This window comes from Corvus cornix, chromosome 10 (genome assembly GCF_000738735.6).
Source record: "Corvus cornix cornix isolate S_Up_H32 chromosome 10, ASM73873v5, whole genome shotgun sequence".
NCBI classification, from domain to species: domain Eukaryota; kingdom Metazoa; phylum Chordata; class Aves; order Passeriformes; family Corvidae; genus Corvus; species Corvus cornix.
Genome location: NC_046340.1, coordinates 4,840,156 through 4,863,358, shown reverse-complemented (window position 1 = coordinate 4,863,358; position 23,203 = coordinate 4,840,156). Strand labels below are relative to the sequence as shown.

The window sequence follows — 23,203 nt, the reverse complement described above, 5'->3', positions numbered from 1 at the left end:
TTACTTCCCTAAATATTTCCTGTTTTTTATAAAATCACTTGGGTTGATACACAGCTGCTCCTGGGAATTGGAAAGAAATACTCATGTCCCTGATACTTGTTGAGTCTAAGAAGCTGGATGGGTTTTGTATGATTAGTCATGGTGATAGAAGAATGGATGTGAAAAATTGAGCAACAGTCTTTCAAATGACCGTGGAAAGCAATGGCTTAGACCTTTACCAAATGTAAACAAGTGTTATTTTGAAAGTATAGCTCACTCTTTCAGTTTTACATTGAGCCACGCTGTTTTGTCCCAAAATGCTGGGTATAGATTGCATTCATATATCTGTCTATCTATCTATTGACACACTGGTGTCTTGCCATGGGCCAGTGGCTTATAGGTCTGAATTACTAATTGTTCTTGTTGTCTTTATCTGCTCATGGCATGTTTTAGATGTCCTGCATTGTACTTAAATCCTGGAAATACTTTTTTATAATGGGCAGTGACTGTATATGGTCTTTTAGCTGACAGTTGAGATAGGTTTCCTGTACTGGGTTTAAGACCAGGATATGTAAGTGTTTAAATACCTGGATATTAATTTCTTAACTTCCATGTGATGCTAGGCCTAAGACTAAGTGACTAGATCAGGTGTATGAGGTGAGGGCAAGAAGAATAGTAGAGTTAGCTGGAATTCCTCTAAACTTGGGAGTATGTGTATTAGAGTTGCTGAAACTAAAGGCAGCCAACTGAAGTATTTGTGTGCTATTAAATATTACATTTAGCCAAAAGCTGGTTTTGCTTTGAACAAGATAAAAGCTGAATACGTGAGGCAACTTGGTTCGTACAGCTTGATCACTGAGCAACCATGTTTCTTGGGCCCCCTCTGCCCCCCAACTTAGTTAGGAAAGATGTATTATCTGGGACCAATTTTCCTGATTTATTCAACACAGGAGTGAAATGCTCAACTCTCTTGCCACATGTATACAGTTCTAATGCAGGCTGTTTGTAGAAAGCAAATCTGCCCTAAAGGATAAACATACCACTTTGCTGGCACAGCTGTACAACTTCTGTATTCAGGCTACAGCAAATGTTTCTTGCCTGCATTCAAAGCCGTTGCTGGCAGGACCCGTGTTGTCCTTGCATGACGATTGGTTGTTCCAGCATTTCTTGTTCATAAAACCTTCTCCTGCACATGCTCCATCTGCAGATCTTAAACACTGTGAATGTGTTGTTTGCTGTGGGATTTATGTGTCTGCTTCTTGTGCCAGAATGGAATATACATCTCTGATGCGAATAAGAGATTCTTCAAATCCACAGTAACCGTGTGTACAAAATGCAGGACCAAATTTTATCTCCCCTCTTTATGAGACAAAGGACATCTGTGCCCTACAGTCTGCTGGTGGCACTGCCCAGTGTTGTGAGGTGGGCGGCCAAGCATGAGCTGGGATGATGGCCCTGCACTCTGGTTCTGTTTAGGCTACTTGTGCCTGCCATGGGCTGATCTCTGTAAAACACCCCTGCGCCTTAGTTAGGGCAGAAGTTCACCCTGAAAACAGGGCCTGGGGCTTTGGATCCCCCCCCCCTGCTGCTTGTTGGGCCCTCTCTGCCACACGCAGGGCCTCCTGCCTGCTCCCTGCAGAGTGGGTTCTGTGAGCACTGCAGGCAAAGTCAACTAGGCTGGCTCAAACTGTTCTGAACTGGTGGCTGGAGCCAACCCAACTGGCTCTTTTCCTCTTCTCTTTCCCCCCCTGTTTCCCAAGTGGTTTAGTGATCATTTCTGCTAATTGCCCTGTGCCCAAGGCAGAAGGGAGGCGGGAAAAGAATAATGTCATCCTAGAACATGTCAGTGATACCCAAAAACGAACACCTGCCCATGGTTTTAGCTGTGAGGTTTGGCCTCTAACTGGTTTTCTTGCAGTTTCTAGGAAAGGGGTGAGCTGAGGAGGCGTGATCAGCACTAGGGTGCTGTTGCAGGGCAGATTGGTGCTGAGGACCAGCCCTCTCCTGCAGATACAAGGGCTCCTCAGGAGATAGTTGTGTATCCTCCTGTGGTGTGGAGCTCGCTCTGGGTGGGGTGGATCATCTGCCCAGTGGTGTTTACACTGTAATAAGGTTTTGTGAAAATAAGCAGTTAATTACACGTGACCTACAAAGGAATAAAAATAGTTGGGATCTGGTCTTGGTTTAAAATCCATTTAACAGAGGCATGAAACATGTTTGGGATTTTTAAACCTGCTTTGTTTTTTTTTTTTTTTTACCTTTAGAAGTATCAGGAACATTGTCTTCCCTGTTCTTGTTGGATCTCTCAGATGTGTCATAAGCTTCAGCCCTTAATTGGAGGGGTGGGGTGATATATTTTTAACAGATCCCTCCTTCCAAGTGTGTTTATAGGGCTTTTGAGCTAAACAGAGATTAGCTAAAACAAAGCTTTGACAGTGCAAAAACTGTTTCTTCTCAATCATGTTGGGTTTTTTTGCTCATTCTCCAGTTTTTGAAAGAAACTGAGGCTTTTTTTCATTTGAAAAGTAACTTTTTTGGCTATTAAATTATGCATTAAGAGAGAAACTGAGTTAAATCCTAACCTGATCCATCTTCTGCTCCATTTAGATCAACTTAAGACAGTATTTTGAGTATTACTTAGACAAATGAACACACTCGTTTGAGTATTTCCTAAAAAAAGCTGATTTTTAAGCAGCAGTTTTATAAACTCACAGTTCTTCCTTTAACTTAATGCTTCAGCAATCTTGCAGGAGCTCAGACTGTGCTGAAGACCACCCTGGCTCAGCTGTTCTGCCCTGCCAGGATGTATTTGTGTCACAGGAGTCTAACCTTCAGGATATGGTATTTGTCAGTCTGAAATGTAATAATCCTGTATCTGGAGAACTAAACTATAAACAGTGTGGCTGGCTTGGCAGGCCCTGGCAGCCACCCCAGCAGTTTAACTAGCCCAGGGTTTAAGACAGCAGTGCACCAGTGTGTCCTGTAATTCATGATGCTAATGCATCTTTACCTATCTGAAGGATTAGGGAGACAAATATAAACTTAATAATCAAATTGGAATGGGAGCTTGAGAGGTATTTGTGAGATGGAAGTGAGGTGTTTGGGCTCGTTGAAACATTTTGCATTGCATGGGGTTTTTTATTAAGGCCTGAAGTTTTCACCATCAGCCTGAAAAAAGATAGGAGGCTGGACAACTTTCGTGTGTGTGCCGTGGAATGTAATTACACTGATGAAAGCAGAATATTGCATGAGGAAGGCAGGTATTTTCTATGTAAAGTTTTTAGTGATGTTTGGGGCAAGAGAACCACTGATTCTTCAGGCAAAAATGGAGCATTTTGTACCTAAATTGGACACATTAATGCATTTTATACAGAAGGCTATCTCTAATTTAGATTGTCAGAAGAAAACATTCAATGAGTTGTTGATCATGCTGATTTCAAGGATGAGGTGGCAGGGGAGATATGGGACTGCAAAGAAGGACAAGATTGTTTCTCTACTATCCCTTGTATGAATTTAACATGTTACTCTAAAATCATTTATAATCAAGGCTGTAATGCAATGTTGTCATGTATCAGAATGTTTTCTGTGCAACAGGATGACCTTGGGTTGGGATCTGCATCATTATCAAGGTGGGGCAAAAGTAGTGATTGTGACTGTTAAACTGAAAGGTTTGGAGATTGCTCTCCTTGCCCAGTTCCTTCAGAATCAGGTAAGATGCTTATGGGGTAGCTTTAGTTGCTGATACAGGAGAGTTTTCTAAGTGAATTTCACCAGACTTCTCGTGTTGGGATTATGCTATCCAAATACTATACTAGTATGATATGCTGTTGGATATTGGTGTCAAGTCCTTAAGTAAAGTGATTTTGTAGGTATTAATTAGAATTAGTTAACAAACAAATGTTGTTTGGTGAAAAGTGTTGTTTCCAGGTGAAAAGTGACAAGAAAAGTATTTATTTTAGTGTTCTACAGTACCAAAGCACTTGATTACTAACTTGCAAAGAAAGGGGAAAAAATTGTGACAACGTGGAAGGACTTACCTGAAATGCTTTTCAGGGAAGATACTTTAGAATTGCTCAGTAGAATTGTTTTGAGTATCAGCATATTTTCATGGGGTTTGTTTAAAGTATCCTGGGAGAGGAGGAATGCAGTGTTAGTAACAATAGGTCAAGGTAAGTGTATTATTATTAGTTACATAACAAACAAATTGTCAGCTGTGTGTGACAAACCATGCAGGGGCTAAGGCTAGTCCCGAGATAAAGGAGTGTTTGATTTGTTGCAGAATGGTCTGGCAGCTGGGCATGACTTTGCTGCCTTCTTAATAAGTCCACTCAAATTTGGTGCTTTGAGTGCATTTAAAAGTGATTTAAAACTTCTGTGCATAGCAATGGATTAATTTGCTTTAATTTTTTCTTCAGTATAACAACAAAAAAAATCTAATTTCACACTCTGGTCACTTGGTTGGTTTTGTTGCCTTTCTGCATTTGCTTTTTTCTTACTTGGTATCTGTAAAGTTCTGGCTGTTGCCTTGTCTCTTCCTGCAGGAATTAGCTTGTTATTCTGCAAAGTCATAATGTGACTGTGACCCATGGTCTTAAGTTTATACCTAGTCATTCTGTATATAAATAAATCCCTGATTAGTTGCTACCTACTTATCCTTCTGTCTTCATCCTCAGATCCCACACTACACAATCAGAATGGTTGGAACATCAGTCTGCTCTGAATAATATCTGTGTCCTTCCTGCAGCTCTGACACTTTAATTTCTCAGACTGTCAAGGCCTGAAATGAAGAATTTATTGAAATGTTTCTGTGTGGCCTGAAAGCTCAGCCTGGTGACCTTACACAGGGTGGCATATGCAGTGTAAAATGTGCATTGCAGTGTTACTGGGTTTTCTTGAGCAGCATCAAGTTAGTTTTAAAATGGGACAGTTGGTTTTTAAAACCCAGGGTTATGGGTTAAAATTAGTGATTTTTTTTTTTTTTTAATGTAAGGGATACAAATATTCTTCAACAGTTGTGTGTGGATTTTTGCCTTCACAAAAGCAGTCTGAGACAGAAGGGATTTCTGGGAGACAGTGTAAGGGCACTGGGCTTTTTTCCAAGCCATAGTGAGGATGCTGTACTTGTGGAATCAGCGTAACTTAAGCTGCTGTGCTTGTGCCTGCATCCTTAGGCCAAGCTAAAGGGCCTTGTTCTTGCTGATGGCCCTCCTGTTTCTGACCTGGTACCATAATAAAAAGGAAAATACTTTGTTCTTTTTTCCGTTGTTTCCTGATAGAAGCCCTTTAGGCCATAGTTTGTGAATGGAAGGGAATGAGCATCATGATAGAAAGCCACACATTGTTGACAGTTGAAGCTCAATATCCTGTGAGCAGGGTTTTTCCCCCCTCCTTTTTATCCCTTCTGAAGTGTGGTACTGGCTTTAATATGGCAAGCAAAATAATTGGAGATCTGGCCTGCATTTTTCTGTTTGTGTACTTTTCCTTTATATCATGAACTTTTCTTTCTCTAGAAAGTGCTGTTACTTTGTCATGTGTCAATCTGTTCTCTGGCAGAATACAATCGCTATGGCAAGAGAATAAAAATAGAAATTTGATCTACTTCAGGAGTTATTGTTCAAAATGCTTCTAAAAATGTAAATTTCTGTTTATGTGGCTTGAGGAAAAAGGGGAAATCCCATGGCCCTACTTAACAGCTTGGTCTTTTTGGTTACAAGTCCCTCTTGTAAAGCCATTTATGGTTTTATTTTTCCATGTAGAATTGTAGACAAAAACTCTGTACAAAGGTAGCATAGTAATAAGTGGGGAGACAGTGGCATCCAGCCATGCTATTTTTAGGTGATTGTGTTCTTAACTTGCTGATCTAACTGTTCTGGACAGTGTGTGGGGGAGACATTGTACTACAAATGTGTGCTCGCATAGGGGAATCTTGTTTGGAAACAGAATGAATAACAGACTTGGTTATCAGGAGGGCAGTTCACAGAGTTGTAACTGGAGTATTTGTAGGTAAAAAGGATGCCCTAGTGATTAAAGCACAATGTTTGCAATGCAGACTCTTACTTGAAAGCTGTCAGCTCTGGCTTTCTCCTCAGATGAGAAACTGAAATACGTACAGTCTGTTCTGTATGGGCTTAGGGAAGAAGTGTAAAAAACTATTTTTTGTTCCATGATGGCAGTGGGGGAAGAAATGCCAGTTGTCCTCAATCAAGTTACTTCCAGTATTTTTTTAAGCTTTTCTTAAGCAGTGACCTCTCCATCTGAGTAGGTGGTATACTTTTGGAAACCTTCAGAAGGGAGAGTGTCTCATTGCAAATTTCTGATAATTTCCTCGCCCCTTATCTATTAACTTAGTGCTTGGATAGTTAAGGCAACTCTTACTAATTCTCACTTTGACCTCCTGGTGATGTGTGCATTTTTCCTTGGCTTAAGCTCTAAGTGAGGCTATGCCTTAAATTTCAGTTCTGTTAACTGACCTGGTAGGTTCACCTTCCTCCTGCAGTGTGCTGTTACCTTTGACTCTTCTGGCACAGAGCTGCACCATAAACCAGATATGAGAGCCAGTCCAAGCTTTTGAAGAATGGAGTCTTCGGGGGGTAGATCAGTTCTGTCCCAGCAACGCTGTGACCCAGGTATCTAAAGCCCAAATTACCTGTATCACGAAACCATCGCATTAGTTGCATGTAAATAGATACTGAATGGACATGTATAGGTTGAAGTTGGATGTTTACACGCTCCATTGTTTCAGGCAGTGTAAAGGGATAGCTGAGAGGAAGCTAAGGAAAGATGCAAAACTTCAGAGTGGGACCAGTTGGTCTGTTCATATCTTCAGTGAAACTTGACAGTATAGTAAAGTGATGGATAAATAGCAGTTGTCCCAACATGGCAGCTGCTGATCACCTGTGTAATATTTTCCTATGCTTTGTGCAGGGTGGTGAGTTTTAGAATGTAGACATCTACATACTACATGTAATTTGTTTGGGATCATGTAAGCTGGCTTCCCCAGTGATTGAAATAATAATTAAGGGATTAAAAAAGCAGCAAAAAAACCCCCTAGAATAGCATTGGGGTTAAAACAAAGTAATACCTTTGAGTCCCTTGACTAAATTTAAGTGTATTGCAAGAGATGAGGAATGCAGCTTTGCCAAAGGGAACCTTGTACTTACACCTCTTCTGCTCAAAACTTGTCCTTACATACCCTCTTTCTTTGGTCAGGCTCTAGCTTTAGGTTGAGTTCCCCATCAAACCACAGTAAGGGTATTGTATAATTTTGCACACTTAAATTAGACATAGTGCTTAATTCTAAATAGAACTACACATCATGCATGATAATCACAGTGTTTTTGGAAGTTAAGCTGCATTGAAGATGCCCTAGCCAGAAGTGATGATAGTTTTATTTATTAACACATAGGAGCCCCGATATTAGGGAAGGAGCTCCCTTAGCATTAGGCCCACATAGAACTGTGGCATTATAAGCTAATTAAAATTCTACATAGTGCTGTTTATAAAAACAAATTATAATATGTTTTGTGCTTACTGTCAGTTCTCAGCAACAGGTGTTTTGTTAACAAGAAGCTGTCTATTTTGGGAACTTGTGTTAAAGCGGCTTTTATCTCTTCTGGGTTTGATATGCTTAAAATAAGTGAAACTTATGCTGTATTGAGAGAAGATTACTTATTCACTGAAGCTCAAAAGAAGCGATTACTGAATCTGTATCTATTCTTCCAATAATTATGAGAGTAATCTTGTAAGTGTTTGAATCCTTCTTACAGATTATTTCTCATCAGTGTGTAAAGTCAAACCTGTTTTAAAATACAGCACCAAAGATAGTTTATAGAGTTGCTCTCCTGCATCCCTTTTGTCTTGGTATTTTAAAGGAATTTAGAGAATTCTAGAATATCCTGATTCTGATTTTTATACAGCCTCTGATTTCTGAAATGGCCAGCTTCAACATCCGATGCCAGAGAAAGCAGAATGCAGCCCTGTCTGGTCTGTTTCAGAGGAGCTTTCTTACCTTTTTTAGAGCGTTTTGAAAGAAGGCATTTCTGTAATCTGACAGATTTCAAGTAAACCTTACATTTATGGAGTTGTGTAGAAATAGGAAGGGTAACTCAAGGATTCCTGCAGGACCTGAATGCCAAAATACAGGTATGAGATGGGACAAACTCCAGAGGAAAGAAAAGGGCTCCTCAAGCAATATCTGTGACTTGTGCAGCTTGACACCAGTTCAGCCACACATGATGGAAACCACGTGAGCTGACATAGCCAGCTGCTGATGAGCAATTACTGACATGGTTTGATTTTTATTCCTCTTGAGCAGAGATGCCAGAGCAAGCATTCCCTAAAAGGGTGCTCTTTTAAAAGTAGCTGCACATTCTGTCACAAGTGTAACTTCATGCAAGGTTTCTGTGGCAGTCTTGTCTCAGAGACAGCCATCTTCCAAAAATGGGCCTGCTCAGCCTGTCTGCCTTAAATCTTGGGTGATCTGGGGAGGCTAAACTGCGTAAGTACATCTTCATATTTGTGGGGGAGAACACTCTTCTCTGGCTTGTGTATGGACATGGAGTGCTTTGGGTAGGACAGTGTCACAAGTGGGGTGGCTGGCCAGTGTCCTCTCTGTGTTCCTCAGATACGCCTCTTGAACTTCTCTCACCATGCCTCTCCCAGGGATACCAAATCAAAACCAGCCTCCCGAAACACATGAGATACCCTTTTCTTGTGTTCACTTTTCTTTGTCTATAACTCATTAGACATTGTCTTTACTTTGTACAGAACAACTATAGTTGTGTTGTTCTCAGTGCTTTTAATGTTTAACTAGTTATCTTTATTGAAGGTCCCTGTAGTGGCTTGCTGTAAACAAGCGTGTCCAGCTCCAAGGGTTATTTGCTGGTTTTTATTCTTGAAGCCAAGAAGTGACTTTCGTGGTGTGGATGGGTTTTGTTTTGTTGTTTTCACTTGTCTTCAGGTTGACTTCTCCAAAAAGGCAGCTTTGTCAGCTTAGATTTTCTGATAGTCATCACTGAAGAGACAGAAACTTAGAACATTCTGGTGGTGCTCTTTCTGAAAGCATTTCTGTGCTGCTCTGGACTGGAGTTTGCTGAATGAACTGGGTTGCCTACAAATGTATTATGCTATTGGGAAATAAGAGGTATTTAAGTTTTCTAAGTCAGAGGAAAAAATGATGTTTCTTTGAATCTCAGGAAGTTTGGATACTGTCATATGTAGGGGTCTAATTCTAGTGGTGCTGCAGTGTTAGCCTAGAACTAGGAAGTCCCAATGTCCAGGCTTAAATGTATAAACAGCTACAACTTTTGCCATCTTGACTTGTATTTTGCTGGTTTAGACTCAAATTGAAATGCATGATAAATAGGTGTGTTGAAGGCTTTATACAGTCTTTTACACAGGCTGCACTTAATCTTTTAGGTGTCTCAGCAGTTAGCAGATGCTCCAGCATAAAGCAGTGGTCATTCTTGTAAAAAAACCCATCATCAGACTAGTAGCTCTATGTGGCAGCTTTCTGGAATTCCAACACTTCCATGAAAATCCTGTTACCTGTACTCTGCCTCTTTGAAATCCAAAATAAATAAAATACGATTCCTCTTGTTAGGTAATAAAATGTACCTCTTACATTGCTTGTTAATTATTGGGATTTTTTTTGAATTAATTTTCAGTAAAACAGTGAACTTTGTGGAATTGGCCCTTTGTTTGGTGTGTTGAGTATACTAGAAAGTTTGGAAATTCAATATGAAAAATGTTTATACTTCTTGGTTTTGTTTGTAGACTTTAAGTGGTCTCTGCAAGCAATTAGATGCATTTGCACGAGGTGAATGAGAGTCTGTAGTACCACCTCTTTTACAGAAGTTAATCTTTGGCTCTAGTAATCAGTGCTTTGCAAAGGTTAAGCGTGGTCACAAGTAGTAATTACAGTTTCAAAGTAACATCTATTAATAGTGTATGTAGACAAGCATGGAAAGCTGAGTCCTTATTATCAGTGATCTCCTTGATACCAGTGTAGAATCTGTGCATCTTTGTTCTTGCTTAGTAAGAGTGAAGAGGTTGTAGTGAAATGTTCTCTTGTTCCTCGTGTAACCTTGCGTACAAGAGCAGTCAGCTGTACTTAGCAGCATACACACTTCAACACTGGAGGCTTTGTCTGTGCCAGGTGTTCCTGGGTTTATGATATTCTGGCTCAGATTAGTTACGAAACTTGCTAATATTCCTTCCCTTCCTAAGACCTGAACTTTTGTCTCTTTTCTGTCCATCTGCCACTTCTGAGTTGGCACTTTCTCTCATCTGTGTGTCTCTTCCACTAGCCTGATTGTTTCATAGTCTGACAACTAAAATCTGAGATACAGCTTTCTTAAGAGTCCAAATTTTATTTATATTTTGATTTTTGTATGGAAGGATTTAAACTTACTAACTACTAAAAATTTGAAGTGAAGAAAAGACTTCCGTAACTCTTTCCATCTTTTTGTAAAGTTTCTGCTAGGAGTGTCTAGTATAAGTACTTGATTTTGGCCTAAAATAAGTCTGTGCAAGAAACAAAAATAAAAAGCTGTTCAACAGGAATAGACAGGAATGTAGTAGATATTAAATGACTTGTCAAGTGAGTTAGGAGAACATCTTATGTGAGTCTTTGGTCACTAGTGTTGAGTATTTTGTTTTTGTTATGAAGTCATTGTATAAATTCTACTTCAAATTACAATTTAAAACTTTGTTGTGAGCAGCAAGAAAACCGGAGGCTCGGTGGAATGAGTGGAAAGGTTTAAAATGTATGGATTCTCTTGGTGCTGAGGAAGTTGGAACTCCCATGTTTTGAAAAATGCAGCAGCTGTGTGTTCTGCTGCTACAGGAACAAAGAGGTCGCTGCCCTTACAGATCTGCTTGCATAGCTGGTCCTTAACCATATTCACTTTTTTTAACTTAAAGCATTCTGATGAAACTGGGTCAGAGTGTAGCTACACATGTAGCTGTGCTGGCAAATGTGAACCAGCTGCAGTTCTTTAGCCAGGGTGAGCTGTAAGATGAAATGACATGTCTGACTGCAACCAGCAAGCTGAGCTGAGCTGTAATGGCTGAGGCCCCTATTCAAATCTGCCAGTTCTTCTTGGCTCCATAGCAAGTTGCTGGGACATGATAATGCCTTAAAGCAGCTACAAATGACTGCTCAGTGAATGTAAATTGGAGCTTTCTGGGAGACAGCAATGGAGTAAAAGAAAACAGGACTGTTCTGTAACTTGCTATTAATTTGTGAGTCTAGTGCTTTATACCCTGAGTAGTGTCCTGCTTCCAGCAGGACATCTGAGCAGCAAATTCCACTATGAAGTGGTATCCTCCATCACAGCCAGTGCTTTGGGAGCTTCTGCAGCAAGATGGAGCAGAACTCTGCTCTTGAGCCTTTACTCACCCTTTGTTTTGATAAGACTGTAGGGAAATGCATTTCCTATTTATTGCTTTTTGTACCAGCATGCCTTTTCATATGGTGGTACAGGTGGTATTGGGTATCTGTGCCAGTATGCGCTCTAAAGTGAAGTGTATTTTTGTGTGCCCAACTTTGTGTCTTGCTTTATTTGTGCCTGGAATGAAGCTGTGTATGTTTAAGCAGCACACATTACCACTTCGGCAGTTTCTTCCTCGCTTCATTAGCGCAAATTGAAAATGACCATTAGTATTGGTGCTACTTCACTCAGTGCTGAACTGCTTCCTTATAAAGGTGATTATGACAGAGGAGGGAATATTTTAATCACTTGTTAAAATTGGAGTTATCATTTGAGGTGAGTGTCAGGTAAAACTGTCAGTGTGCTGATTTTGACAGTGAAGAGTAGCTCACACTCAGTGCTCTGCTTTCTCTTTGAGCAGCGGTTTCAAAGCTGGCATCAGAACGGTTCAAACGGCGTCTGCTGTGGTGCTGAGGCACAATGCTGTTTGGGTGGTCTCAGCATTAGCTTTTGGGAGGGATCCTTCCCATACCAGTCACAGATTTTAGAATTGTTTGCAGAACTCAAGACTGTACTGCAGGATGTAAGGATCTGTTCGTTTTCCTTGCCACAACTTGAAGTATGATGATAACTGGTATGCAGGAGACCTTTTTCTTTGGGGAAGACAGATGAAGAGAGAGCTGGCTTCTGTGCTGGATTTTTTTTTTTTTCTTGTCGAGAATGGGGGGGTGAAAGAGATTATTGCTAAACCTTGTGTGTTTAATCCTGCTAAATGCTGCTCTCTGTGATCTTACTGATTAACATTTGAAGCCTATAAAGTTAGGGTATTGGTTATTTGAAACTAGTGGCATATACACATTTTAAGTAAAAGGAAATGAAGAAAGCTGGGTGGGGAGGAAGACAGTGCCCGCTCTGTGGGGAAGGGATGTCCACAAGTATTTTGTTACTTGCTTTACAGAGTACTGGAAGACGTGTCTCTTTCTCCAGAGAACTTGATGTCCAAAAGATTTGCACTGCTCTTGTGTTTCTACAGCTTCACCTCTATACATTTTGTAGGAATGTCCTTTGCATATTTTTTTCCTTGGTACAGAGAGGAATACTCTGAGGATGTGCTGTGGTGAGGGAGGAAAGGTAGGACCTGTAGCAGCAGTAAGAGGGCACGATTAGATGCATGAAGTTAGGTATTGCAGGAGTAACAGGAACAGGTAGATTTTAAGCACCTTATTTGTAGGAAAAGGAGGACTTAGCTTGCAGAGCTGTGTGCTGCCATGCTTCTGGTGGCAATAAATATATTTTAGAAAACAGTTAGAGGTAATTTCAGCTGAAATTTAGCAATTTTTAGCTAATACAAAAAGAAGCTGTTTATTCCATTATCTTCAACGAAGTGGATGTTTTGGGGTTGCACTGAGAGGAGTTGTTTAAGGCTCTTGCACTTCCCTCAAGTCTGTTCCTTCTCATTAGTGCTCGTACAACTGGTTATACAACTATACTGTAAAGCAAAGCAGGGAATGTGCTTAAAATACTGTAAAGAGCTCTGTTGTTTAGGGGTTTTTTCTTTAAGGTAAATCAAATCTGCATTCAGAATAACCTTCAGAATTCATAGCGTTACCCCGTGAATGCTGTGCAAGCACAGCTCTGGGGGAACAGGCAGAGCCCAGAGGCATAGCCAGGAGCTTGACAAGGTCCACGTTTTTTTTGTGACACCTCAAACTGAGGGGGACATACATGTAGTCATGCTGATCCCAAGACCTTGTTGTCACTTCATCTATGAAGCTGCTTCAAGTGTCATACTGAAGCCAAGCTTAGGAGACCATTTTTGAAATGTGCATAGTGTATGCACTTGGGATTTATTTTACAGTAGGCTTGATGCTCAGCAAGGGCTTGCTGCCCCTAAAAAGTTGTCCTATTTTTAGCCATGTCACTTCCTGTGCAGTGTATGTCATTTCTCTGGAGCTGATCTTCTATCAGATCAGCAAGCTCTCCAGTGCACTAGAACAAATATTTGTGTTGTTTCCATCAGATGGCTGAGCTGATGTGGCTGGAGGCAGGAGCAGGGGGGCAGCAGTGGCTGGAGCTGTGGGAGCAGGCTCGCCCCTCTCACAGCACTGTTCCAGCAGTGACTGCCCGCCTTTAATGCTTTATTGGATGTTTGGGCTTGGTGATACTGCGGGTCTTCCTGGGTGAAGAATTACAGACAGTTTTGAAACAAAAATCATCTGAAGCTGAGCCAAGAACTGGGCTGATGGGAGGTCCTTCCCTCCCCCAAAAACATGTGTTCCATGATCTCTCTCTGTTGATGTTTGCTGCGATGGGGCAGAGTCCAGCTGCTCTGCTCGCGCTGTTTGCCTGCTGCCCGGGCGGGAGGAGGAGCAGTCCCTGCGGCAGTGCTGTCATCCGGCCCTGGCCCTCCTGCGGGAGTGCATGTGTGCAGGAGAGCCATGGCTCAAGTGCAGTGGCACTGGCAGGAACTGCCAGTACTTGGGTCTCTTTCGTTCTGTTTTCAATGCCTGTTTTTGGCTAGTGGTTCTCTTAATTTTTCAAGCCTGCTCTTCTGCTGAAACAGGCATTTCCACGCTTGTCTTTAGCTAGACCCTGTCTCCTGCCCAAACAGCACACCCGTGACAAATGAGCTCAGAAACCAACCTGTGTTGAAACTAATTGGCACAAGGTAAAGTGGTTGATTTTTTTTTTTTAAAGTTTGATCACTTCCTTGTTTCATTTTGGTGCATGTGAGCACTGAAAGGGAGGGCTAAGGATGGGAGAGCTTATTATACTGGTTTGGCATTTTGTGGCTTTAGGGTTCAAATAGATGAGTTCAGCCATTCCAGCAGCTTACAGGTGGCTAAAACATGTGTTGTCCCTCCTGGTCACATGTCCTCCCTCACATCAGTTCCAGAGGCTCTCCTTTGTGTTGGACTTTCTACTTGGGTTTTTGCATGTGAACTGATTGAGCTCACTGAACTGTCAGAAAACTTTGTGTTGGTGATGGTCCTTTTTTCCTGGTGGGTTTTTTTGGTAGCTCACAGCACTAATAGTGTGGGTGAGGGGGATTATAGCCAGCTGCCCTCTTCGAACTTGTTGTCTGGGTGCACGTTCTCATTTGACTTCATAACATTGCATCAGTTTGATCCTATCTCTTATTCACTGTATTTCTCAAATATTAGAAACCAATGAAAGATCTTCCACTTCCTGTGGCCCTTATTAAAACTCTTCAGAAGAATCCCTGGCACTTCCCCTTGGAGATTGAAGTGTTCTGGAGCCTCATGCCAGTGGCTTGTGCTTTGACGGGTGACAGGATCCACTGGTTAATGAGCTTGGGAACTGGCTTAGCTGGAACTGAGGCCAGCTTTTCTTGTTTTTCGTCTGGGCATCTTTGGGCACCTTTCACAGTTTGTTTATTGAATTGGACCCAAACGTCTTTTTTTACATCCATGTTAGAGATTGTTATTCTGTGTTTGCATTAGCACCTGGTCCCTTCAGCAGCGTTCTGTAGGGGAATATTAGCAGTGGCTGGTGCTGTTACTGAGTTCCTGTGTGCTGCTTGAAGCTAATATTGAACAGAAGGGCAATCATGGTGCCTTCTGAAAGTTAGCATAGGGTTCTTTAATATGCTGCTGCCTAAAATTAAAAGGATTAATACTTGTATTTTGACATTGAATCTCTATTAGCTCTTGAAATACTCAGTCAAAAGTGTTTTTCATTAGTCTTTCAATCTTAAACATTCTATCCCAAGAGTGACATGCATAAGGTTTCAGCTTTAAATTGGTTCTGGTTACCAAAGCACAGAAAACTTGTGTTCACTTGCTCTCCCTTGAAATGGCTTCTCTGAATGTTGGGCCCAACATAAGAATTAAATTCCACATGCACTACTTGCAGTTTCATTCTGAAAGACTGTCTGGAGAAAGGCAGGAATGAAAGTGTTCTTTCAACTACAAGTACAGTACTTCAGCAAAAATCAAATTTAGCTGTCATGTGAGGTCAATGGGGGCTTTGTATGTCAAAAGCAAGTGCTTCTGTGTCGGGGTGGGGGAGTGCAGTCAACAGCTGAAATAAGCTTAATTGCAGGTTGAAGCTGAAAAAGATGCTATCAGATTTTGGTTGTCTTCCTGCCTGTACATCTTCCTTGTCTTAAATCTTGAATACTTCCTCATCCATAGAGTACCTTATTGCTGTGAGCAGAAGACGTGACTTGTTTCTGTGTTGCTGTTGGCTTTGCAACCCAGAGGTTTGCTCTTGATATCAATTTCATATGTTTTGGGGAAATAAAAACAAAATGGGGTGGGTGTGGGTGTGAGAGGAGATGAGATTTCTCTGGAAACAAAATAATGGGAAAGTTGTTTGCGTTTGGCTTCAAATACCTCTTATGTAAAAGGAAGTATTTTTTACTGTGGTACTTCTTACTGTGGTTTAATCTAGTTTTATAACGTGGCACTTGGTGAAGTATTCAACTATCTTGAAAGTCTTTTCCCTCTGTTTTTTTTTTCTGTTTGAAATGTATACTGATGTTACTTGCAAGATTGATTTTTTTTTTTTTTTTTCTTTTTTCAGTAATATTGGTTATCTTTGGCTTGACTTGCAAGAATTAAAATTACCTATGCTTCAGCTTACTTTTTAATCAGGAAATGGTAGACCTAAGTTGATCTTGAGTTAAATAATTGATACCTTGATATACCTAGTTTCTTAACGAGAAGCTGTTTTTTCTTTCAAAATTGGTAAAAAAAGGGCAGTTGTATATTTATGGATGTGGGAAAAATGGAAACTGATTTTTATCTCATGCAGTGGCGTGACAGAAATGATTTGCAAGTTAGACCACTTGATAATAGTTAGGAACCCCAGAACACTGATGGAAATGGTAATTTGTTGTAATCTTCTTGTAATATCTTGCAAATATCTGTAAACTTACTTTAATACAAGCCACGGGAAAAAAATAAATTATGCAGTTTTAATGAAAACCAAATTTAAGGATGTTAAATAATGAGGTGACTCATGTATCTTCTACTTCTCATTTTTGTTATATTTTCACACATAATTTATAAATAAATGGTTATGTGTACCTGGTCTAATATTTTTGACTGAAAGGGTGATTTTCTCAGTGTGTGAAAAATCATAATACAGGGTTTGTGGTAAGCAGTTATGTTGTCTTTCACTAATGACACAGTGACATGTGAATTCATGTGACTGTTGTTAATTATAATTACTATGTAGCAAGTAAGTCTGTATTACTATGCTTGTCTTTTATTTTACAGTTCTCATGCACAGTGTCAGGTGTTCAGGTTTCAGCATAAGTGTCCCTCTCCCCTCTTCCCCTTACCTGACTGCTAGAAGCAGTAATAGTTCCAATATTTGCTAAAATTACTTTTCTTTGCGGGGTGTATATCAAAAATAAGTTGGTGGGGCTGAGGGTGGGTAATGCAAAGCCTACATACGACTGTACTTGCGTTATTGGGCAGACTTTTTAGACTTTTTGGGAAAGGGCACCAAGTTACCCACAAGGCATTTTTTCTGGAAGGTCTTTTTGCTGAGCTATAGGAAATTCCAGATTTTCAAATGTCAGCTGTAAAAGAAGGGTTTTCTCAGGCCTCTAAATACTGGGTTGTCTGTATCAATTTCAGGTTTATAGAAGAAGGGAAAATGGCTCAAGAAACTAACCGTAGCCAAGTGCCTATGCTTTGTTCCACTGGCTGCGGATTTTACGGGAATCCTCGCACAAATGGCATGTGTTCAGTGTGCTACAAAGAGCACCTTCAGAGGCAGAACAGTAATGGTAGAATTAGCCCTCCTGGTAAGTAACACCGTCTGTACACGTGTGTGAACAGCTCAACCTGACACACAGCAGGCAGCAGCTTCATGGCCATGTCCAAATACTGATTGTTGGAGCATTAGTGCAAACCATTTCATTCCAGCATCTTACCGTGCAGAATGAGCTTGGATGGAATGCTCATAATGTAACTGTGCTGCCACTAATCTGCTCAGAAGTAGACTCTCACTAATACCTTTTGTATTCGAGTGTTTCTGATTTGAAGATGGAAAAATGCAGAAAAACACTATGCCAACATATTTTTCCTGGAATTACTGAGTGTAGAGATAGGATTGATCTTGGGGAATGTTTGTGAAAAGCATTTAAAAGTACAGGTATTTTGTCTCTGCAGCCTCATGCTGAAGGATTAACCTGTAAACACTTGATAGTTTCTCCTTAACTTCATATACTTTCTGTTCTTTTTGGCCCAGTGCCCCGTGTACTGTCGCCTTTCCTACAACCTGACCTTTTAAACTGAAGCAATAGCTTCTATTGAAATCTGAGGATCTGGGTTCTACACCTTCAAAATGCATCTGGAGTTGGCATTAGGATGTTACACTGGTGTTCTTACAGATCCATCTTGGTTTTTTAAACAAAACACCAACTTCTCATGTCAGAATACTGCAGTTTATGCTGAGAAAGCTGCTTGCAGATGCTTTAATTAGCAAAAATAATAACTATTTTAAAACTCCAGCTTCAAAATTTTCTGCAGTGTAAGTTCTGGGGGCCTGGGGCTGGAATGAGATCAAAATATGGCCAAACATAATGTGTGGGTTTTTTTTTTTTAAATTACATTTCATTATGGTGTAGGCAGAGATCCAATTACTTTCTTGACTGGTGTCGCAGGGGTTGAAGAGTGATTTCGGTGTGTAACTGTTGTAGTCCCAGGAAGTAGCATAACACATTTTCCATGGGTGTGTGTCTTGCAGCAGCCTCTGTCAGTAGTATCACCGAGTCCTTACCGGTCCAGTGCACAGAGGGCAGTGCCCAGGAAACTCAGTCCACTTTAGATTCTACATCGACTCCATCTATGCAGCCAAGGTAAGACACTTCGGTGTGCTCTGTGTCTTTACAGAAAAATCTGTGTCAAAATGATTAAATGAAGTGTACTGATCCTGCATAATTAAATGCTGGAACCAGGATTAGGAAAAAGTGTAAGATTTCAGTGCTGACTTTAAAGCATGGGATGTCAGGGCTTCATCTGGCATTCAAATGGAAATTTGTCTTTAGAATTTAGCCTCAAATAGAAGTTGCCAGCTTCTGTTCTACAGAGATTTATCTGGCTGCTCTTCTGATTCCACAACTTGTAGTTGTACATTTACCAAAGGAGGACTCTTTTCATCTTGGAAATTTGAGGATTTTGTAAAATGGCAGAGAGCTGTTTACTAGAGCTCTCATAAATAAATGTATGATAATGTGTTAACAAGCCAGTTGCTTCACAAAGAGTGGAGAGTACTAGAACAGGGGAAAGATACAAGTCTTGGTACAAGTTGTGCTACTGAACTGATCTCTTATTAAGCAAGTAATTTCCATCAGGATTATTCAAGGATACATAATGTCCTCTTGTAAATCACTCAGACTTACTAAGTGTTCTCCATTTGTAAAAGCTAAATATTTGTTTATATTTAGTGCTTCATTTCAGTTTAGAATGACACAACCAACAGCAACTTAAGTGCTTTGGAAATTTTTTGAGTGAAAAGTGTTAGTGTGTTACATACCATGGAAGCTAACTTGTAGTAATACTCATTTCAACTTTTCTTTAGAAAAATGAACGTAGCAAAACACAGGCTGAGGGCGATTTCATCAGTTACTGCTGACTGATTCTGCTCAGACTGTTTTCTGCTCTCTATCTTTTTATGGGAGGTGTTATCTCATGCTTGGATCCTGCATATGAACTGAGAGCTAGGTGCCATGCTTGATGCTATATTTAGTCTTTCCATTCTGAGGTTTCTAGTTGGGCTAGAAAATACATATCTTACCCTGAAACAACTCTTCTGGTATGTGTAAAAAAAAAAGTTCATCCAGGTCAATGCACAGATGTGAACCAATTACAGTGCCTTGCCTTTGTTCTCTCACAACTTCAATAAAGTCATGAAAGAGCAGAAGTACCTCACTGATCACTGGCTTGATTACTGGCTGCAGGAGAAGTGAGTCCTCTTGGACTTGCACTTCAGAAAAATCAGTGTCACTTGCTTGGGGTTTTTTTCCAAAATAAAAAAGCAGGAATTCAACTTCAGTCTCTGGAAATACCTCAGAATTACGATGCTCTAACGACAGATCTATTAAATTGACAGTGTCCTTTTGCAGGTGGCCAGACAGGCAGCAGCTCAAGACCTGCATGCAGTTCTTGACAATTAAAATTGTGACTCCAGTGCTCTGGTTGTGCCATGGAGTGCTGGTTCATGGGCTGCTGGGCTTTGCCTTCAGAGTGAATTCCCTCAGTGAAAAGGAAGAAAAAAAATAATGCAAATGAGATAGTGCTACCTCTTGCTTGGGGCTTGAGCTCTGTCTTGTTCCATAGGAGAGCTGCTGGATGAGCAGCTTGTCTGGGAGTGACTGCTAGTGTTGAATTGCTCTCTCTCAGCTGCTCGGGGTGTTCATTGGTGAGTGTTCAGCCATGCTGTGATTTAGCAGTATGGCCAAAGGATTGGGAAGTTTTGCCTGCACCACTTTACACTGTGAAAATCCAAGGGGTTCTGTGTGCAGCTGCTGCAGCTTTTTATTACTGGAAACATTGACATGCTGCAATTTTCTTGTTCATATCACCAGAACACTGAAAGTAGCTCCTCTACAATTATCTTGCTGACTTATGTTATAAAGATCCTTGCATATTGAATGTTGCATTGTTGCTTCTGTGTGGAATGATGGTATGCCAAACCACCCAAAATGTTCTTCCTTTTTTGTAGTAGAACTGTTTTATTGCATTCAATATGAATTTAAAAAAATGTTTACCTTTTGTGTCAGTTCAGATTGTGGCAGTTCTAAGTGGCTACAGAAACAGCTTCAGAGTGAAAAGTTCTGGGATACCTCATCAGGAGGTGCCCTAATGTATCTCTTACAGGAAAAGAACGTGGAAATGCATCATAAAAATTGTAACTTTCTTCTTTTGCCCCCCAGCCCTGTGTCAAGTCAGTCACTTTTAACAGAATCCGTAGCATCATCCCAACCGGATAGTACGGCCGTGGACAAAACAGTACCTGAGACAGAAGAGTTGCAAGGTTGGTGCCTAGTTTTCAGAGGCAGAATTTATGAATAATGTTTTTTAAACTTTGACTGTTCTTAATACACTCCTGTTTGAGATGGCTGATTCTCAAACCCAAATATTGTGTGAAGTCAGAAGGCAAAATAAGGATAAAGTTTCTTTTCTTGAATGGCAAGTCAAGCTGAAACCTTATGTTTATGTTTAATTGGTGATTGGTCAGTGTCTGCCATAAACAAGTGTGTTAGTTGGTGTTGGAAATGCACATTGTAAATGGACATCCTGTTGTATGCCATGGCTATTACATGTAAGTAGAGTTTTGAGTATCTGTTACTTCTCAGAGTAACCATTTACAGCACATACCAGAAGCTTATGAGCATATTTGTGATAGAGGGTGTTTGACACAGCCATTGCAAGACAGGGTGAGTATTTTTTATGAACAGGAAATACCTATAAAAGAACGTTTTACTTAGGAACTGTAGTGGTGTAATATTTTGAACTACTGAAATTCACTTTATCAAGTATAAAATTAACAAACCACAGGTTATGTTTACTTGAAGGAAAATGGCTGAGTAGGTTATTTTAACTATATTGGCCTAAAATTCTTCTTGCTGGTACAAATAAAGTTTCTTTTTCCCTTTTTCTTTCTAAATGCAGACTTTAAGAGCTTAAGACTAAAAAAAAAAAATTAGTAATATTTCTTAGGAAATGCAGAAATGCCAGATAGTGTACAAAATGTGCTCAGACTGGTAACCTGTAGACATTATGAAAGGTATTTAAAGGTAAGACAGTAAATATTCTGCCTTCTACTGAGACAGTTTAGGCTTTAGTGGGGAGGATTATTTTTTTGTGGACTAGTCTAAACACAGAAGTTTAGGTTTTTCACAGATACAACATGTAATTCCACTTAAACATTCTAAATATTTGTTCTTCTACTGTACCTCTGGTATCAAAGTTACACTTCTCAGATACTTTTCTAAACCTGACCCATCCCTTTTTGTAGGGTGGAATATAAGAGTCATTATTCAGCTACTGTGCCAAGTAAGGCCATCTCCTTGGTTACATAAACTTGTGAGAAGATTTTAATTCTATTTTTTTTACCATTTTTACTAACCTTTGAGGTGTTAATTATTAGAAACATGTTTACTCTTGAAAATGTATGTTCTAGAGATACGCTCTAATGCCTGTTAGGAAGTTTGTGTTCTGGAGCTGAGAGCTCTTGTCTCAGTTTTGACAGTGCCTCTACGGGCTTTTCGCTGGGAGGCAGAGGGAATACTTTACTTTATTGACCCTTACACTGTGAAGTGACTTGGGCCTGTGAAAAGACTTTTTCCAGCAGGTTTTCAGAGGCATGTCTTTCTCCTTAACCATTTGGGTAAAGCTGTGCTCCTTCTGATTCTCTACCTCTCAAGCTCATTCTCCTTACAAGAAAAGAGGTTTCTCAACCAGAAGCTTTGAATTTAGGGACGTATCTGCAGTTTACAGTATGTTTTTCAAGGATCAACCTATATGAGGTGTTTAGATTACTCAGCTGTGTCCTCTGTCCTTTTCTTTGTACCCTCGTTTCTAAACTAAGAACATCACCAGCATATAGTTGCAGTTCTAAATTACCATCCCTATTTATAACTCTCTGGCAGGGTCAGCCTTATTTCCTTAAGAGTTCCTTCTGTGTTGCCCTGTAACTGAAAATCATAGGAAATGTAGTGTTTCCAGTTTTAAAGCATTTTGATTTGAAAATATAAGTTTGAAAGGAAAGCAGCTTAGAATGGATGCTGAGAGAATTTAATTGAATTGCTCTAACAGTTGTGCATCCTAAAGTTTCTCCTTTTTTTGGAATTTGAATTTTAGGTTGCTGACAAGAATGTAATACAAACACGTGAATCCAAGTGGTTTTTTTTAGTACTGCCTAAGTTTCTAACATTTAGAAAAAGATAAAGTCCCAGCAATGTGCTAGTTGATCCCAGAGTGAAGTGTGTCTCATAGTATTTCTGATGATGTAGGGGAACAAAAGGAGAAGTAATGTCACTATTTATTTAGATAAAATCTTACCTTGTTGGGAATGTCTGTTCTGAGGAGAATTGTTCTATGCTGCTGGTGTAACTTAATGTATTGTGTTCAGCTGAGGTCTCCTTAACTTGCCATGTAACAAAAATTACCAGGCTGCAACAACATTGAACGAAAGACTGGGTGAATAATTAATCTTTCTTAGATTACTGTTATTACTTTTCTAAAGCAGACAGATAAATGGGACTTGAGCTGTGTGCAACAGTCCTTGCTGTTTGCAGTCAAGCTAAAACTACAAAGGGATAAAGTTCCCAAAGAGCAGTTCAGAGTTGTCTTTGTTGGACTTATGCATTGCAGAAGAAATAGAGGAAAACTCTAGAATATGTTAATAAGTCTAGACTTCAGAGCTAGTGTTTGTATGATGGTGCTTGTGGAACACTGCAAAAAGCCCAGATGCCCTAAGATAGGGACTAATAGAATTTTTTTTAACTTTAGTGTTCTTAAATACCATGAACATACCATTAAAGATGATGTAAAATGAAACTCATGGTTGGGATATTTGTGATTATCATAGAGGATTTTGGTTCAAATCTCTGGCTTCTATTCAAAAGCAAATTGAGACCTAAAATTTATGGTTACTACAGTAGATACAGAGTGACTTGTGGTGCAGTAGAAGAATCTTCCCACTCGGTTCTACACTGAGCAGCAGCGCTTAAGTATTTTTAAACTTTTTTTAATGTGAGAGCCATACGCACAAAGAAAATGTAAGTAAGGGTGTTTGAGAGCCTTGTT

At 40.1% G+C, this 23,203-nt stretch overlaps 1 protein-coding gene across 6 annotated transcripts in view; it reads left to right on the top strand.

Moving 5' to 3' along the window:
- ZFAND6 (zinc finger AN1-type containing 6) overlaps positions 1-23,203 on the top strand; it is a 34,740-nt gene that overhangs the window by 8,029 nt on the left and 3,508 nt on the right. For all 6 annotated transcript variants that reach the window (XM_039557567.1, XM_039557568.1, XM_039557569.1 and 3 more), the window contains 3 exons: positions 17,024-17,193; positions 18,138-18,249; positions 20,326-20,426. In XM_039557567.1, the coding sequence (XP_039413501.1) occupies positions 17,043-17,193; positions 18,138-18,249; positions 20,326-20,426 (364 nt within the window). In that variant the 5' untranslated portion in view covers positions 17,024-17,042. The remainder of the gene's footprint in view (positions 1-17,023; positions 17,194-18,137; positions 18,250-20,325; positions 20,427-23,203) is intronic.